Below are 19912 nucleotides of genomic sequence, written 5' to 3' on the forward strand. Positions count from 1 at the left end.
CCCTAAGATATAATCCCTTTCAGAATAATTTTGATTGGCCAATTAAAAAGTGCGCTTCCTGTCTGTCAACCATTTTGCGGGCAGTCCATATATGGGAAACCAGAAGCGTGATAGATGAGCTTGGCTGGGCATGCTTGCACTGCCCAGCCAAACATCCTAAAAGGGAAATGGAAGCAAAAAGTGATTGGACCAAAAAGTAGATTCAAGTAGAGAGTAAACATCTGTAAAAGTTTCATCTCTGGAGTGAGCTGAGAGTTTCAAAGTTGTTGATGCTTCGCTTGACAGATAAAATACCATGGTTATGCCAAATTGGCAGGGTTGGAAAAACACCCGGTGTGTCTAATTCGGTGGCTCTGACAAAGCCCTACAACTTGTTAACTTCTCTTGCAGAACCTCCAAATGTTCAGAATCACCTGTCCTTTAACCTTTTAGCGATCAATGCTTCATACTAAATTTGTTCAACATAATTAGGGGATAATTCGCACTCTTTCAACCTTTATTAGCAGACCCAGATGCAATTTTCATACCTTATGAGAGAGTCACTTGTTGCAATTTTATGATATACAGGAAGTAAGCAAACACCACTTGTTTTAAACTGTACTCTGTAGTAGGTGATAACCAGAGATTACTAATTTACATAGATTTGTGAACATAAAATGAACACCATGAAGAACCGCAACACAAGTGAACTGTTCGTAACCCCTGGACTGGGTTATCATTATCAGGGCTTACATGTACACAGGCAAACAGGTGTCTCGGTATATCTAATGAATTTTTTTCTTGTTTCCCTACAGTTCAAAATGATTTGGATCAACAGCATTCGGATCAAGGCATTAGACAGAATCGCATAAAGCAGCTTGAGTACAACTTTTCAGTTTGTGCAAAGGTAAAAGCTCAAATGCATGCTTGAACATCATAATAAGTTCATCAGGGTAAAGACAAAAGCATTTATAATGGAGCTGTTTTTCACGGTTTGTATATCTGTGCGAGTTTACAGAAGCGTTTGCAGCTTCTTCAAGAGGCCGTGTACGCCCTGGAGCAGTGCCAGTCCTGTCTTATTCTCAGAATTAAGTCCTGGAGGTGGGAACAGCACCGAGCAACCATTGGCGTGCACTTCAATGACAACCTTGGCTTTCTGCAGACATGGTGAGGACCACTGGACCTTTTTGTTACAGTTGTATTACTGTATGAATGTTATCAGCTAAATCTTTCCCTGTAAGAGGTTTGTTTGGTGAAACCTTTCACCACCAAACTGGTTTTCATTTTCAGTTTTCAGTTTGTTTACTTTGGCCTCTTTTGCCATCTTGAACAGTGGGCTTTTTTTTGTATTTTTCCTTCAGGGTCACAGTATTTCTGTCACTACTTCTGGATGTTTCTTCTTGAACTTTATCTCCCAATTGAACCACTTTACACACACACACACACACACTCACACTCACACACATATATATATATATATATATATATATGTGTGTGTGTGTGTGTGTGTGTGTGTGTGTGTGTGAAAAGTGGTTCAATTGGGAGATAAAGTTCAAATGTAATTATTATTATTATTATTTTTATTATTATTATTATTATTTTTTTTTTTTTTATTACGTTTTTGAATCATTTAGTCATGCATTTTTTAAATGTGGAGCATAAAGAAAATAGTTCTCTTATACCCCTTTTCCACCAACAAGAACCAGGTGCTGGTTCGGAGCTAGAGCTAGTGCCGGTTCGGAGTTGGTTTGACTGACGAGCCTCCAAAGAACCGGTTTGCTTTTCTACAGGCTAAAAGAGCCAACGCAGAGCCAGGTCTTACGTCACAGCTACGTCTCATCTTTCTCAGCAACGTTAGCGCGGCGGCGCCAAACACATCATCAACAATGGCGCACGTTGCTTTGCTATTGATGTTCATGGCTTTGCGGACCTACATCGGCATCCAAACACGGCGGATCCAACGTGTTCGCGCGGCTCGCCATTATTTGTACAGACGGAGATTACAAGCGAGAGTAACGGCATGTAATGTTACATAACATTTATTTTTAACAATAAGATGCCGACTTTAGCCTTAGATTTATATTTTAGATCACGTCCATCGTGTTTAGCTGCTGTTAGCTCGATTAGCTGCTATTTGAAAATGCCGGTCACAAGTTTCTCTTCAGTCTTGTTGGCCACGGTAACCCCGCCCCCAGCCTCTGACGCAAGCGGTTCTTTCTTGGCTCCGTTCTAGACCCTGCAATGATTTTGTGCTACTTAAGAACCAGTTTTACTGGTTCGGAGCTGGTGCTTTGGCGGTGGAAAAACAAAGAACCGATTTGAAACTAGGCTCTGGCTCCGAACCAGCACCAGCTCTGCCTTGGTGGAAAAGGGGTATTAGAGATCTAGTTTCACTTCAGGATTCAGATTAGATGTCAAGTGGTGACCCAATACAGTACCAACACTGTTTATCATACAAAAGTAAACAGAAATGCCCTTACAACCAAATTGTTAACTTTTTAATTACATTTATTTATCACTATGAGCTGCTTATGTCCAACATTATGGAAAAGTTTTAATATGACATCAACTGATTATCAGCTGAAAAATATTGTAATATAAAATGCAAAAGAAGTGTTTTTTTTTTTTTTTTTTTTTACATTTTTTAAATGTGATTAGATCTTGTTGCTGTTATTTGAAAACCTCAACAGGTTTGTCTTCATGGTTTTAGTGTTTGGTTTCTCTGTGCCTTTTGAATTTCAGCGGTTCGTGGACAAGATTTCATACAAATCACGTTGTTTTCATTGCAGCACTAACTACTGTATGTTTCTGTCATGACAACTTTCTGAGGGTTTGGTATGGTAATAGTATGACAATGTTTATATATCTGGTCTTGGTGGAATAGATCTGCTTTGCTGCTGCTGCAGAGCAAGGACAGGACTTGCTACTGCCAAATGCATACATGACATGCTGTTGTGAATAAGACAGGCTGCTGCTGTACAATATAGCATACATGAATTGCCCTTAGCAGATCTATACAGATAGAGCTGGGGAAGGTGTAGGATTTCTGAAAACTGCTAAGGCAAATGCTAACTGAGCATTTTAAGTTTGAGCATGCAAGCTCTTTGGCTACTCTACTGATAAACAGCAGGAACCAATCAGCTGTGCCTAATAGAAAATTATATTATTGCAAGTGTTTGAGCCTGTGCCATCTAGAGTTTCATTACAGAACTTTATTTCTGTCATAACAACTCTCTGAGTGTTTGGCATGGTAATGGATATGACAGTGTTGATATAGTGTTGATATATTTGGTCTTGGTGGAAAGTACGGGACTTGCTACTGCCAATACATACATGACATGCTTCTGTGAGCAAGTAAGACATGCTGCTGCTCTAAAATATAGCGTACATAAATTACTCCCCAACAGAGCAGATGACAATGAGATTTGAACAATACAAGCCAAGTGTACTGTACACCATAGAAAATCCCCCATCATGCAGGAAGCAAAGGAGATGACGATTCAGCCCCCCAGCAGATCCACCACCAAAACATACGTACTGCTGCTGCTCCAAAGACCCATAGGAACCACGTGTATGCTAGCTACAGTTTGTGTGCCTAGCCCTTCAGTTTTGTTTAAGTATAAGAAATAGGGCATATATAATATCTTCCTTTGTGTTCAGCAGAACAAAGAAACTCATACAGGTTTGGAACAACTTGAGGATGAGTAAACAATGATAGAATTTAAATTTTGGGGTGAACTATCCCTTTAACACTAGTGGCCTATGACTATGTGTGTCTAGGCTACCACGCCGAATAGCTTAACTCTAGTGGCATAAACTACGGTGGGGAAAATAATAATTCGATCCCCTGCTGATTTTGTAAGTTTGCCCACTTACAAAGAAATGAAGGATCAATAATTTTTATGGTAGGTTTATTTTAATGGACAGAATATCAACTAAATAATCCAGAAAAAAACACATTATATAAAGGTTTTAAATTGATTTGCATTTCAGTAAGTGAAATAAGTATTTTGATTCCCAAGCAAAACATGCCTTAGTACTTGGTGGAGAAACCTTTGTTGGCAAGCACAGAGCTAAGACGTTTCTTGTAGTTGGTCATCAGGTTTGCACACATCTCAGGAGGGATTTTGGTCCACTCCTCTTTACAGATCCTCTCAAAATCCTTAGGTTTTTTTTGCTCAAACTCAAAGTTTCAGCTCCTTCCACAGATTTTCTATAGGATTAAGGACTGGAGATTGGCTAGGCCACTCCAAGACCTTAGTATGCTTCTTTTTGAGCCACTACTTTGTTGCCTTGGTGGTATGTTTTGGGTCATTGTCATGCTGGAAGACCCATCCACAACCCATCTTCATTGTTCTGGCTAAGGGAAGGAGGTTCTCGTGCAAGATTTGACGGTACATGGCCCCGTCCATCAGCCCCTCAATACAGTGAAGTCTTCCTGTACCCTTACCAGAGAAACAGTCCAAAAGCATGATGTTTCCACCTCTGTGCTTGAATGTAGGGATGGGCTTGGGGTCATAGTCAGCATTTCTCTTCCTCCAAACACGACGAGTTGAGTTGATGCCATTCAGCTCAATTTTGGTCTCATCTGACCACAGCACTTTCTCCCAAGCCTTCTCTGAATCATTAGATGTTTATTGGCAAACTTCAGACAGGGGGACCTTGCGGGCGCTGCAGGATTTCAGTCCATTGCGGTGTTAGTGTGTTAGCAATGGTTTGCTTGGTGACTGTGGTCCCAACTGCCTTGAGATCATTAACAAGCTCCTCCCGTGTAGTTCTGGGCTGATCCTGCACCTTTCTCATGATTATCTTTACCCTTTACTCCATGAGATCTTGCATGGAGCTAAAAACAGGGCGATTGATTTTTCATTTAGTATTTCTTCCATTTCCGAATAATCACACCAACAAAAGTCCCCTTCTTACCAAGCTTCTTGCCGATGGTCTTGTAGGCCATTCCGGCCTTGTGCAGGTCTACAATCTGGTCCCTGACATTTGGTCTTTGATATTGCCCATGGTGGTGGAGAAGTTGGAATGAAAGATACAGATTCTGTGGACAGGTGTCCACTGACATTAGGACATTAGGAGTACTTTCTTAAAGTGACACGGCTAATCTGTGTTCCACATGGGCACATAACCAATCTGTGGGAGGCAGAATTCTTGCTGGTTGCTTGGGGATTGATCACTCGATCAAATGCTAATCAATTTACAACCTTTATATAATGTGTTTTTCTGGATCTTTTGGTTGATATTCTGTCTCTATCCGTTAAAATAAACCTACCATAAAAATTATAGACCCTTCATTTCTTTGTAAGTGGGCAAACTTACAAAATCAGCAGGGGATCAAATAATTATTTTCCTCACAGTATGTGTGCCTGATCCAAAAAGACACAAACATATCTGATAAGAACTCATTCATGTGTGGCTTTATGAATGATATCACGTTGCAGAGAAGAAACCCCCCACAACCACCTAAGCAAATAGTATGAGGAAAGTAACGACTCTCATCTGTTTCTATAGCAACTAGCTTCTAACGGCAGCTGCAGTGACATAATGACATGACTGATCGGCGATTGGCTCTTTTATTAGAAGTCGGGACTATCCCACCATATTGCTTGTTCCACTTTCTCCCATTCATAAATAAGTGAGTACACTGTCTTTACGCACGGCTGACATGGCCCCCATGCGCTTGTTTCAACTTTAAATGCAGCATACTGAAATTGTTTCATCTGACATTAGATACATTAGATACCTCTCGTTTCGCTAGAGAATCTTTCTTAGCAATGAGAAAACGCTAAACTTGGGTTTTGACATGCTAATGGTCGTTAACATGAAACATGATGTTAAACCTTATTGTGTATGGTTACTTCATAAGGAATAGACAAAGCAGACCATGTAAAACGCATATTGATATAGCATAAGAAAGACGTTGAAATCGCGTTGTACTGGGCATGCAAGCTCATTGGAACCAATCAGCTGTGTCCTATAGAGAATGATATGATTGCAAGCATTTGAGTTAAGGACCTATTAGCCTGCGCCATCTAGAGTTTCATTACAGAATCCTTGCAGCAAGTGCACCCATATTTAATGTACTCTGGATCATATTTGTTTCACTCCGCCTTGTTTTGTTGTCATGCATGTCTTGCAACCTGTTGGCCTTCTGTCTCTGTGTCTTCCACATTCTATTTCCTACCTTTTCTGTTGCAGGTGTGAGCAGTTGCTTGGGGTGAATAGTAATCTGAGGCAGGAGCTCATGTTGATGAAGAGGGACCACGGAGAGGCTGAACAGTTACACACGTTGCAGGAAAGCCTGGAACTTCTGCTCCAGACTCTCGTACAGAAGTATTCAGGCTTCTTTCAGTTCTGAGAAAGATGAGATTGCAGTGTAGTTACTCATCATGCAATCACAACAGATGATTATGCGATCTTGTGAAAATGTGAGTGCTTTTTCTTCTAGCCTTTGATATTGTACTTTCTTTGTCTTGGCAACTCAGTTCATTGGTAGTAGACAAGCAACCTCCCCAGGTCATCAAAACCCAATCCAAGTTTTCCGCCACTGTACGCTATCTGCTGGGAGAGAAGATGGCCCCTGGAAAACCTGTCGTATTGAAAGCGCAGATTATTACTGAGGCGCAAGCAAGAAATCTGGGACAACAAAGTATCGTACCCAAGTAAGTATGCTGTCTTATTTAAATACACACACAACACAAGTATCTATTAAGATATATATAATAAATATATAAAATATATATTTTATTGTTTTAAGTTAATGTTTTTGTTTAAAATAAAAAGTTATTTTGTTTTATTACTGTATTTTATTGCATAATATTTTATAAAATAACTGTACTAAATTAAGCCAATAAATTGATAGCAATAATTATATTAAGGATAACACTTTACAGTATGGTTCAGTAAGGTAGCAAAAATTGGTTTTGCTAAATACATTGAACCAACGATAAGCAATAATTGTACAGCATTTATTAATATAAATAAATTATAACGTTTTAAATATGTACATTTTTTACATCAACTACCGTATTCAGCTAGGATGCATTCAATTGATCAGTAAAGACATTTTATAATGTTACAAAAGATTTTCTTTTCATATAAATGCTTTTTTTTAATTATTTTTTTACAAATCCTGAAAAAAATGTATCGTGGGTTTCCACAAAAATATCAAGCAGCACGGCTGTTTTCAACATTATAATAAAAAATGTTTCTTGAGCAGCAAATCAGCATATTAGTATTATTTCTGAAGAATCATTGTAATGGCATCAAGTAATAGCTTAAAAATTCAGCTTTGCCTTCACAGGAATAAATTATATATTAAAATATATTTTAACAATATTATTGTATTGTTGATCAAATAAATGCAGCCTTGGTGAGCCTAAGAGACTTCTTTCAAAAACATTAAAAAAATCGTATAGACCCAAGACTATTGAACGGTAGTGTATACTAATACATTTGAAACATTTCAAGATGTATAAATGAATGAATTTTATGAATGAACATGAATAACAATGTACAATAGTGTATTTCTAAAATAACATTTACCTGAATTAATTGATGCTGTAAAAGTATTGGTCATTGTTAGTTCATGATGCCTTATGCATAAACTAATGTTAAAGAATCAAGGCTTATTGTTAAGTGTTAACGTATTATTTTGAAAGATATATATAGACAGCTTTATAGACTTTATATGTTATTCACAGATACTAACTAAATTAAGATCACACAGTATTTTTCTCCTATTCTGCAATTTTAAAACTCATGCAAAATTTAATTTATCTTGTAACGACTTCTGAGAATAAATATATATATGTATATAGGGATGGGCAGTATTTCAGATACATGTATTAAAAATTCTATTTCGTATTTTAAAGCCTTTGAAAATAATCAAATGTAATTTGTATTTAAACATTTTTAAGCTTAGTATTTTTGTATTTTGAAAATACATAAAATACTTTGTGCCAATCAACCTCTTCATTAGGCTGCTGATTTCCTGTAAGATTTGGTGAGGATGTCATGGTCGATTCTATTTGTTGGTTGTAAGGTTAAAACAGAACATCATTCAGATTTGTCTTCAGTTAACATGAAGGAATAAAAGAGCAGTGGCAATGCAAAAGAGAACTCATACTCTGTATTCGTGCACTGACACTTCATGTGCACTTGCGGTCTAGTGGACTTACAATCACAGCAAAGGCCCTATCCCAAATGGAGCCCTAAGCCCTTGCGATCTTCCTCCGGTCCACACTTTCGTGACATAACGCCGCTTTGACTGTGAGGTAGTCTGCTGCGGAGCCCGCTTCAGTGCAGGCTCGGAAAAAGTGCACATCGAGGGGCCGCTTGCGAGTATCCTTCTGAAACCTAAAATGACAAATGGGACACCCTACGATCTTGTGGACTTAATGAACAAGACCTCAAGTGTACATTGTGTGTGCCATTTGGGACAGGGCTAAAGCAGTATTACGTCACAAAAGTGTGAAATCAGAGGAAGTTCATAAGGGGTTAGGCTTAAGTAGTGTTCACCACAAGTAATAAATAGACTGCAGTGTAACCTGGTCAATCGGTATAGAAATGGCACACAGATGCCTTAAACCCAGTCTTTTTGAAAATTTGGTGGTAGAGGTAGGTGAAATTAAGACAAAGGTTTTTAAGTTGTTACACGAAAATTCAGAATAATAAATCAAATAAATAAAAATTCCACACAGTATTTGGTATTTTATTTTGATCCATTTCAACTGATGTGTTTTGTATTTAAAAAAAAAATACATTTCATGTATTTATGCCCATCTCTATTCCAAAGAAACAATACTGACCAGAAAATATGATGCTGAAGCATGTTGCATGTGCTGTTACTGCATGCGCAGTATCATCTTTGATCTATAACTTACGTGTAATTGTGTCGTAATGTTGCTTTTGTGCCTTTGCCAATTGTTGAAATCTGCCCATACAAGCTGTCATACATGTCATACATTTGACAGCCTTTGTTGCTGTTCTCAGACTTAAAGAGGAAGTGGAGGCACAAGAAGATAAGCAAACAGATTCAGGGTTTCAGTTAAGCTGTTAACCATGCAGAGGCGATACAATATTTTATATGTCTAACATACACACATAAAATATGCAAATGTTTTATAATCATTTGCTGTCTGTTTTTCTCCACTTAGTGAAAATGTTGGAGATCTTCTCAACTACACGGCTATCTTAGAACACAACACCGCCAGCAAGAGCACGTGTGCTACCTTTAGAAACATGGTGGGTGATGGTGAAAAATAGATGGATTTGCCCTGTTCTGTCACAGCTCATTGAGAATGTTTTTTTTTTTTTGCTTTATTCTGTTGTCATATCGATATTGTCATGTAAAGGTAATGTTTTTGAGAAAAATCACTCTAATAAGACATGTTTTCTCCTCTTCAGTCCATAAAGAAGATCAAACGAGCTGACAGGAAAGGCTCTGAATCAGTGACGGAGGAAAAGTTTGCTTTGTTGTTCAACACCGAAATAACCATCACAGGCTGTGAGAGCCCTTATGCCATTCAGGTGGTTGCCCCACTTCTTTTACTGATTTATATATCATTATATATTATACAGTCAAACCAAAAATTTATCAGACACCAGATATAATGTTTGATATTGTTTTACTAGTGGGTGCAGGACACTATAGTTCATTTATGTAAGTGAGGATAGCAAAATAAAGTAAACTGTGACATTATACTCAAAGATTCTTCATACTGTGGCCTACCAGTAAAATTTATACAAATTTGGGAACAAAGATTATTCAGACACTTTGACCTGACCATGTTTTGCTTAAGTGTTGTTTCTTTAATTGCTAATGCGACATTTTTACACCAGAGACTGAACAAAATTAAGCATTGCTTGGTAATTGGTTGACCTAAATTGATATTATCTAATTGTGTACTTATATTTAACAGCTGACAGCAATTCAACCTTATTCATTTGTGAGACAGTGAAATATCAACTGATTTTATAACTCTTAGTTCTTGTCATATTTTATTACCATTTTCTAAACTATAGCGAATAAACTGATAATGTGAGAAATGTTGAAGGTGTCTGAATAAATTTTGGGTTGACTGTATGTATGTGTGTGTGTGTGTGTATGTATGTGTATGTGTGTGTGTGTATATATATATATATATATATATATATATATATATATATATATATATATATATATAATAGTGTGTGTGTGTTTTGCAGTATAAACCCACCAATAATCATGATGTACTTATGTAATTAGTGTTAGTGACAATAAGAGTGTAATTACCTGTAAAATATTTGGTAACACTTTTAAATAAGGTTTCATTTGTAACATTAGTTTATATATTAACTAACATGAACTAGCCATTAGCAATACATTTGTTACCATATTTGTTAATGTTTGTTAATGTTATTTATTAAAAATACAGCTGTTCGGTGTTTGTTTGTTACTTCACAGTGCATTAACTAATGTTAACAAATACAACTTTAGATTTTATTAATGTATTAGTAAATGTTGAAATTAACATTAACAAAGATTAGTAAATGCTGTAGACGTGCAGTTAAATATAACTTCATGTTAATTGATGTAGTTAACAAGTTGTAACTTGTGAAACCTTGTAAAGTGTTACCAAATATTTTTGTGCATAATTACTGAAATTGTGGTTCTTGTCCCCCATGCACAAGGCAATGGTAACTCCAACATAGGCAAGGCAGGCAAGGCAAGTTTATTTATATAGCACATTTCATACACATGGTAATTTAAGAATTCCCAGAAAGGAATTAAAATAATCACAAAATAAAAGCAAGGAAAATTAAAACAATTATAAAAGGAATTAAAAGAGATATGTGATACACTTATAAAAGGAATTAAAAGAGTAAAAAGATGATACATAGATAAACTTCTCATCTGGCAAAACAGTGTATTATATTTTTCACAACTCCCAGTTTTACTCGAGATTTTCCTGTGGTGATTACACTGTGTCTGTGGTGTTCTTTTCGGCGCGCCTAAGTAATCTTTCCCTTAAATCGGGACAGGACCTCTAGGACTGACTCACGGGGTAACCTCGGGTTCACTGCCCCATCAGTCCGCACCCCAAAGATTTGTTCAGAAGCTCTAGGAATGGAATCGATCCAGTCCGCACCCCACATGAACCTCGAGTTCATACATAGAAATACACATAATTCTGCTTCGCTGAAAAAATGCAGAATTGTGTTAGACACTAGCTTGTGAAATCGTTAAAATCGTTGAAATAAGACAAAAATGGAAGCTGGCTCAAGTCAGTGTTATTTTAGTATCATTCAGATATATAGTGTTTATTAATATTTTGAATTAGTTTTTATTTTTATATTTTCCGTTTTAATTTTAGTTGAAGTTTCTTTCAGTTTCAATTGTCTTGTTTTTATTTTTAGATATTATCAAGTTTTTATTTTTATTTATTTTATTGTGCTTATCTCACTAAGTTTTGAGTATGCACAAACCTATTGGACATAGCACTAAATGACTCTACGGAGCTTAGCTCAGAGTCAAAAGCATGTCACCCCCAGGGCACATCCTATGTGACCTGCAAAAGTTATATAGTAGCACTACTCCCAAGCCCAAATTGTCAGGCGTTAGTGAAAAAACCCCAAGCTGCTTTGCTTCATATCAAGGGAACTACACCTTCCTCCCTACCTTGCGGGCCAGGCCTCAGCCAGAAGCCCAAGAGCAGGGCTATAATGGGGGGCACTGTCAGAGGGACTCGTCATTGCCCACATAACTTCATACACTCAGCATCAACCCCTAGATCTAGCAGGTGAGGGAGCAGGATGTCCTCAGACAAGCGACCACTCTCTAACACCTCTCTAAATGCATGAGCGTGTTAGTATCCATCATAAAGTTTTACTGCCCTCAGAGAGAGTGATTGATTTTTAATTTTTTTAAACAAAATATACTAATATAAATCTGCACTCCAAAAAATGCTGGGTAAAAAAACAACCCAAAATACAGTACATTGAAAATTAAAATCACACAGAATTACTGGAGTAACAACACAGGGAACAGTAATAAAAACACAGGCAACAGTAATAATCAAAGGATGAACATTAATTTGTAAGCAATTTTAACGTCCAACTGAATTAGATTGACGAATAAAAATCAGTTTATTTATTCAAGGAAAAATCCGTTTTTATCATGCGAGATGACCAATGCTGACTGACTGACGCATTTAGCTGACTGACATCTCATCCCTGTATTTTGCGTTGCATTAAATAAAATGATTTACAGTAAAGACTTTATAGACGAAAGAAAATGTAAACAAACCATTTTATCGAAGATATGCACCAATTCGGCGGCATTGAGAACTGCTCTCTCCTGACGAGGATGCAAAAAGCCAGCGCTCAGTGCAACCCATCAGCTTGGTTGTTGTAGTAAAGCCACCACTGGGTTGTTTTGTTGACGGACGGGTTTAGATGGCAAGACTGGAGATTTTAACGAAGATGCCTCACCCTGCAAAAGATAGCTGGTCAGCGTAATTAACCCTCCGTATTCAAATCATTTAAATGTGGAAAAGGAGAAATACAGGCTGAATATGGCCTCTTCTATGATCTCTCCACCTCAGTGTGCAGATCTGGAAGAAACAGCAGGCTCGTGGGACAAAAATGGCCCAACAGGAATCGCTCATCGAGTCTACCCCAAATCACTTTCTTCTGTTTCTCACACGACCAAGCGTCAACCTGGCCCTGGCCAGTACATCCAGCAATTGCCTGTATGCGGGCCTGACGGAAGGAGAGGGCTCAACAATTTCACTCTCTTCATCCCCTCTAGCTACATCTATTTCCTCAGAGCTAGATGGCCCCAGCAACATGCTCTCTGCTAGATCGTAAGATACCGTAGAATGGGCTTCCTGATCCGGCAGATCGCTTAAGCTGGCAAACGAGGACTGAGAAAGCGAAATTCTTTGACCTGTGATCCCCACGATTTAAGTCTCTGCTGTGCTTCAGCAACAGCAGGACCCGAACCGCGAAGTGCATATGGTTGTCCCTAATCTCTCGAGAAGAAGGCAAACCGTGAGAGGAGCTTCTTCACTGTGAACGCATGGCTCAAGTGCTAGAAGCACGTGCTCTGTTCCCAAGCAAACAACGCAAAGATCGTGGGTATGCGCAGGTGTCATGAAATGCACATTTTAAAGCACGTGCTGCTTGGTTTATCCATAGTTTGTCTTTGATTATCACCTGCTACAAACAAAACGGCTCCTGAAGACAAAAAAGGCTGATGACGTGTAAAACAGGCACCCTTTTATTCTCATGGGCACTCGTCCGCCAAATAATCTTGCTGTGATGTTACACGTGCCTCAGACACCGGTCACGCTTCAGTTAATTATAATAACCCAATAGTTGGCAGAGTTTGCTTTATTTGCAATAAAATTCTGTGATGACGAAATCCTGGAGGGACTGATGTATATAAAACAGTAATAACTGATTGTCTTATTCTTCTCCCAGACAATCTCTCTTCCTGTGGTTGTAATTGTACATGGTAGTCAGGAAATCAATGCTATGGCGACCATCATATGGGACTGCGCCTTCTCTGAGCCTGTGAGTAACACAGAACAACCACACAACAGCTCTTTTGTTGTCCTGTTGTCAACCCTCTTCAATGTTTTGTTAACAAATAGGCAACATGTGCTTTGTGTTGTGCTGAATTCAGAACAGGATACCGTTCGTCATTCCGGAGCGTGTGCCCTGGAAGCAGATGTGTGAAGCTCTTAACAGTAAGTTCATGTCTGAGGTGCAGACGCAGCGGGCCTTGGACAGATACAACCTTCACTTTCTTGCACAGAAGATCTTTGACCAGCCAGACATTGCTGAAGATTTCGGAAATATACCGGTGTCCTGGGCTCAATTCAACAAGGTGCCACTAACTTGCATTTTGCACTTTGTTTACGTGCATTGATTTACAATATTATGAGCATGTGTTGTTTAACAGCAAACTAGTTGATTATTTTTCTTAGTTATGCTTTAATTAGCTCACTGACCGCATTTACATAGTGAAACAATGTTGGATACGATTTTTCCATGCTGTCTCGAGACCTCTAAACAAAATAAAAAAGAGTCTAGAGACCCTAGCACCTAATAATTTTTTTATTTTTATTGTAGATAACATTCACAGAAGGTTTGACTGGCGAATTGGTGTGAATAATTATTTCTGTGACTGTTTTAACACAGGAAGTTCTGCCTGGTCGAAACTTCACCTTCTGGCAGTGGTTTGAAGGGGTGATTGATCTTACGAAGAAATGCCTGAGAGACTATTGGAGTGAAGGGTACAGCTACACTTCCTCAGTTTGTTTACCACTTTAATGAGAACTAGACTAGATAACTAAAGAGAACTACTATAGAAATCTACTTCTCATTGCCCCTGCAGATTGATCTTTGGCTTCATTGGAAAACATCATCTCCATGTCCTCCTCCAAAACAAGCCCAACGGAACCTTTCTTTTGCGCTTTAGTGACTCAGAAATGGGTGGCATCACCATTGCCTATGTGGGTCCCAGTGATAGTAAGTCTCAAATATTTATACTGTACGATACACTACTGTTCAAAAGAAGTCCCTTATGCTCAAACGTTTAATTTATTTGATCAGAAATACAGTAAAATATCTTTACAATTTGAAGTTGGCATGAAATGAAAATTCGCCCTTTCTATTTTCTAAGTGCATGTTATATATCTTATTGTAAATGATTTGCAAAAAGTACTGCATCTTCTGTCAGACTTCTTTCTAGTTATATATGCAAGAATTCCCCAATCATTTAGTCTGCTTAAACCCACCCCTGCAAGCTTGTCTTCATCTTTCTCCACCAAGTCTTTTGTCTTTACTGAAAAACGCATAAATTTCAAACATTGAATCGCCTAATGCAGTCCCATGCAAAGCATGCTGGGAACTACAGATCTACTGCTCTGTTAGTTAAGTCAACAAAAATGATTCCCAACAGAAAATTATTACGTTACTAAAATATGTACTAATGTGAGTGGATTGAGATAAAATGTTCAAGAACTGTGTCATTTAAAAGTAATAACATGTATGTCATTGTTGTTTCTGCTCAGATGGAGGCAGGAAAATCCAGAATATCCAACCTTTCACCAAGAAGGATCTGGACTCAGCTGGCCTTGGTGACCGCATACGGGATATTAGTTGCATCAGTTATGTGTATCCAGACTTTGTAAAGACCGAAGTATTTAAGAAATTCTTTACAGGCAAGTAATAGGATCTTTTAAAGATAATATCTATATTTCAAGGTTTCACCAAAAAAGAGAAAATGCACAAAATGTATCTGTATATTTGAATATTTCTTTAAAAAGTATGCATAACAGAAACAGTCCAATGTTTATGCTTCTGTTTTCTTGTGTCCTGAAACAGTGCTTTCCCCCCCTAATCCTGATGGATACCTGCCATTCAAACTAACAACAGTAGTCAACCCGTAAGTCAAATTTTTGCTGTAAATGTATATCACGTTTCAAAGATTTTATAAAGTGAAGCATAATTTAATGAGCACAGAGCCATTTTCTTATGTTAACAACGATAACTTGGGGTATATATAGAGAACTGCTTCTATATTAGGACGGGGAAATAACTATTTCTATATTAGGACAGGGAAATAACTAAAATAATAATTGTGTTTTCTTTCATGATAAGAGGAGACCTTAGCTCCTCCACTCCCAGCATACCACCTCAGACTGACCTCCCGCAGGATTTCTATGACCAATCTATGGTCCCAGGCTATGGACCAAACATGTGCGTATTGGAGTCAATCAGATCTTCGATGAAACAATCAAACAGCCACAGATGTACACATTGTTGCAGTATAGTTATTTTTAAAAGTCTTAATTGTGTGGTGTTTAAAATACCTCTTTTCTCTCCACAGGAATCAGAGTCATTTCTCACCGTAAGTTTAATTATACTTTGGCTTCGGAAGTTCATTCACATCTGTCTGCTCGTGGATCATGTAGGAATGGAAATGTCGATCATATTTTTTTTTCAGGGGCCGTATTCACAAAGAATTTTAAGGCTAACAGTAGCTCCTAACTGGCGAATTTAGGAGCAACTCCTAAAAATAATGGGCGTGTCACTCGTAATTTTAGGACTCCTAATATTTTTTGACTAAGAGTAATTCACGAAGCGTTTTAGCCCTAAAAGTAGCACCTAAGCCTGGGACAGCTTAAAAGAAGTCGAGAGGACTCCTAACTCACTAAGACCTATTCACAAACCGCTTTTTGTGGCATTTCACGTTGCGATGTTTTGAAATGCGTATGCGGCGGCTACAGGAGCTTCCAATCGCGAGGGAACAATTTTGCATTGTAGGCATAACTAGGGATGCAATAACGCCACCAACAACAACCAAAACTATAGGCTACTCATTGCATGTAAACTATTTGTAACGTTTCATTGTGAATCAAATACAAATTTTCTTCTCTTTGCAAACGTAGGCAGTGACAGATTAATTCAATAATATTGCAAAGATATTGCATCAATCCATATGTTTCATTAGGCTACTAGGCTATTTGTTTTGCCTTACTCTTTATTAATTTAGGCTATTTATTCAGTTATTCATCATCTTCCGTCCTTCGCACTACTTGTGTAGCGCACGCATTCTCAGACCTGTCACCTGTCACTCATCATCGTAGGGGAGGTGTTTGGAATCATTCCCGCGTTACAATCATCAGCCAATCAAGGTGGTCACTTCAGTCAAGCTCGTGCATGAGTAATGACGTCATCCATAGCAACGAAGACTCACTCTTAGTTTAGGAGTTGTCATTTTTCTTTACTAAGAGTAGGTCTGAAAGGCGTTGTAAATAACTTCTAAGAGAAAACTCCTAGCTAAAATCTTTTAGTGCGATTTAGGAGTACTCCTAGTGGTAAGATAAAATGCTTTGTGAATATGGCCCCAGAAGGCTTTGTTGTAAACTTACACATCAATGACAAGCTTTGGAGGCATCCTAGCCAAAAAAGTCTGTTAATGGGCATATTAAGCTTAAAAGAGCTCACAATCTTTATCACATTGCTAAGCTAACAACAAAATACTTTAAGCACACACACACAAAAAATTAATAGTTTTCAGTACTAAATAAAATGCACTACTGTTCAAAGTTTTTTTTTAAGAAGTCTCTTAGGCTCACCATTTGATTTATTTGATCAAAAATACAGTAAAAACTCTAATATTGAGAAATATTATTATCATTTAAAATAGCCATTTTTGTACTGTTTTTTAATTGTAAAATGTAATTTATTCTTGTAATGGTAAAGCTGAATTTTCAGCATCATTACTCCAGTCTTCAGTGTCACATGATCCTTTAGAAATCATTCTAATATGCTGATTTGGAAACCTTTTTTTGGTGAAACCAAGACTCTTTGATGAATATAACCATTGTATTTGTTAAAGGAAAACTTTTAAAAGTCACTTTTGATCAATTGAATGCCTCCTTGCTGAATTAAATGGTTGATTTCTTTAATAAACAACAATGTTGACTGTTGTCATTCTATTGCCCTTCCCAGGCATCCTAGTAATTGTACACCCACATATATGTCAGACCCCGTGTCTGTTCCAGGATCAATCTTCCCGTCATCCATGTAAGTCACAGTCACATTAATGTTATATGCAAATCCCTTGTATTTAAGGAATGCATACAGGTTTGGAACGACATGAGTAAATGATGACAAAATTTGAATCTTTAGGTAAACTATAGCATTAATGTCTTGGCATCAATCACACAGCTGTTCTTTATTAACGTTCTAATCTTTCTTTATTCTATTACAGGCCACCAGCTCCCTCAGATGAATCCATGGGCATGGATTCGCTGGAGGGAATTTTGGATCAATTTGAGGTACATCATTAAGAGGTACACTCTGTTCTTGTTGGAGAAGGGCTATCAGATGGCTTGGGGCTCCGTGAACTTCCAGACCAATTCACGTGTCCTAAAAGGACACATTACCCATTTGTTACAAAAACAAGTGTGTCTGTAGCTATGCATTTTTTTCCCCCTAAATTCATAGTCAGGAATCAATGGACGTAGAGTGTCTTTTTGGGGGGGGTAGTTATCGCATGGATTGTATAACAACTAGGCATCACACTCGCTTCCTCCCGCAAACAAAAAAAACACACTAAACATGCAGTTTAAAGGACCAGTGTGTTTAACTCAATAATCATAGGGAATGTTTAATAGCACCTTGTATAATTTCTATGAGAAAGCAGGTGAAGTGTAGGCAAAAAGAGCTTTTGCGCATTAGCTTGTAGTACCTAAACTGCTTAGTCATTCCCTGTTTCCGTCTCATCAATACTCTTCAAAGCAGCATTGTAACTGACAAGTGAAACTATCAAGTGGTTGTATTTTCCATTGACAGACCAAATAGATTAAACTCAAACATTTTTGTATATCAGAAGTTTTTTTTTTTTTTATGACGATGATGATGCAGAAAAAACATATTTAGTATATTTCAGTGTGGTTGTGTCACCAAAGTAGATTAAGAATATTTTACTCACAATGTCCTGAATGAGACCGATTGTTCAGGGCACAGACACCGATTTGGTGAGGTAAGCTGAAACGAATAGCATCACATGTTCTCTTTTAGACATAGGCATAGGTTTTATTAAAATATATGCAATTATTACTTTTGTACCATTTTCCATATAAAAAGTTTTCATTCGGCTGTTTTATTTGTATGAGTTGTTTGTAATGGCATTTTCAATATTCAGTATTCATATGATTCTACAGTCCGCTTTGGCTAGTAAAGCTAAAATCACAGTTTTATTAACTGGATATCACTTGTGAGTTTTACTTAACTCTGTCTTGTATCATTTGTTCCTTAATGCCGGGGACACACTTAACGACTAGCTGAAACATTCCAAGACTGAACTGAACACACTTACAGACTGTTTCCAATGACTGGAGTCGATTTTAAACACCGACTGAAAGCAAATGTCTTTGACTCGGCGCATTTGGGCATGATCAGTCGTAAGTATCAAATTACATTCATAATTGGCCTTGCAGTCGTTAATTGTGTCCCCACCTTTAATCGCACTATATGATATATAACTAAATTTCGCAAACCTCTCATTACATCATTTATGAGTATGAATCATGTAAAATACATCTTGTGTGGACAAAATAACAGTAAGTTTTCATATAAAAAGTAGACATAATACTGTCTCTACATACTCTACAGTGTTCTATGTGTTCACCTCTTCTGTATTTAGTCCTTAGTGCTATAAGTCATCAACTTTCTTAAAATTTTAATGTAATATAAATTTTCCTTTCCATAAACTGTGATTTTTTTTTTTTTTTTTTTTTGCCATTCAACAATACTGTTCTATATCTTGTAAAATATCAATCTTTCATAGTGCTTTGATTAGGAAAATATCAAATGGGATGTTTTTCAAAGGTACCATCTGTCTGTATGTATTTAGTCCTTTTTGGGAAATACCACACAATTTCGTTTCTGTTGTCTATTCAGATGTTCTTTCTGTAGCTCTAACGGATGATTGTGCTAGATATACTCCTGTCTGATTATTGATCCTGAAGATTTCATCAAAATCCTGTTACCTGCCAAAGAAGAGCATAAAGCACTTAATGCATTTGTCATTAAAAAAATGTCAAAGTTGCAATTTTTTTCATTTAATACATGTGACTAAATATGTAATGCAGGTATATATGATTTTTTTCAAAGAAATATTCAAATTTCCATGTTAAAAATCTGATAAATAAAGTCAAAATACCATTCGAGACTCTTGCCTGATAATTCAGTAGTTCTGGATTTCTACAGAATAAATGATTGTCTCATGTTTCATAAGAGTAAAAAATGATAATTTTGCGTTGAATGAAGGTTACTGTTAATTTAAAGAGAGGAAAAAAATAAATAAAAAATTGTTCATGAAATAAGCACTGTGGCATTATTTCAGACTCCACCCTCATTA

At 37.3% G+C, this 19912-nt stretch overlaps 1 protein-coding gene across 1 annotated transcript in view; it reads left to right on the forward strand.

The window, feature by feature from the left end:
• Positions 1-19716, forward strand: part of stat6 (signal transducer and activator of transcription 6, interleukin-4 induced) — a 36101-nt gene extending 16385 nt beyond the window's left edge. The window contains exons 6-21 of the mRNA XM_084427529.1: positions 795-886; positions 998-1146; positions 6184-6318; positions 6471-6647; positions 9144-9231; positions 9394-9516; positions 13453-13545; positions 13658-13861; positions 14176-14270; positions 14372-14505; positions 15051-15200; positions 15364-15424; positions 15640-15738; positions 15869-15889; positions 17497-17571; positions 17759-19716. Of these exons, the coding sequence (XP_084283655.1) occupies positions 795-886; positions 998-1146; positions 6184-6318; positions 6471-6647; positions 9144-9231; positions 9394-9516; positions 13453-13545; positions 13658-13861; positions 14176-14270; positions 14372-14505; positions 15051-15200; positions 15364-15424; positions 15640-15738; positions 15869-15889; positions 17497-17571; positions 17759-17837 (1775 nt within the window). The 3' untranslated portion in view covers positions 17838-19716. The remainder of the gene's footprint in view (positions 1-794; positions 887-997; positions 1147-6183; positions 6319-6470; positions 6648-9143; positions 9232-9393; positions 9517-13452; positions 13546-13657; positions 13862-14175; positions 14271-14371; positions 14506-15050; positions 15201-15363; positions 15425-15639; positions 15739-15868; positions 15890-17496; positions 17572-17758) is intronic.
• The last annotated feature ends 196 nt before the right edge of the window (positions 19717-19912 follow it).

Source organism: Rutilus rutilus, assembly GCF_951802725.1.
Source record: "Rutilus rutilus genome assembly, chromosome: 13".
NCBI classification, from domain to species: Eukaryota; Metazoa; Chordata; class Actinopteri; order Cypriniformes; family Leuciscidae; genus Rutilus; species Rutilus rutilus.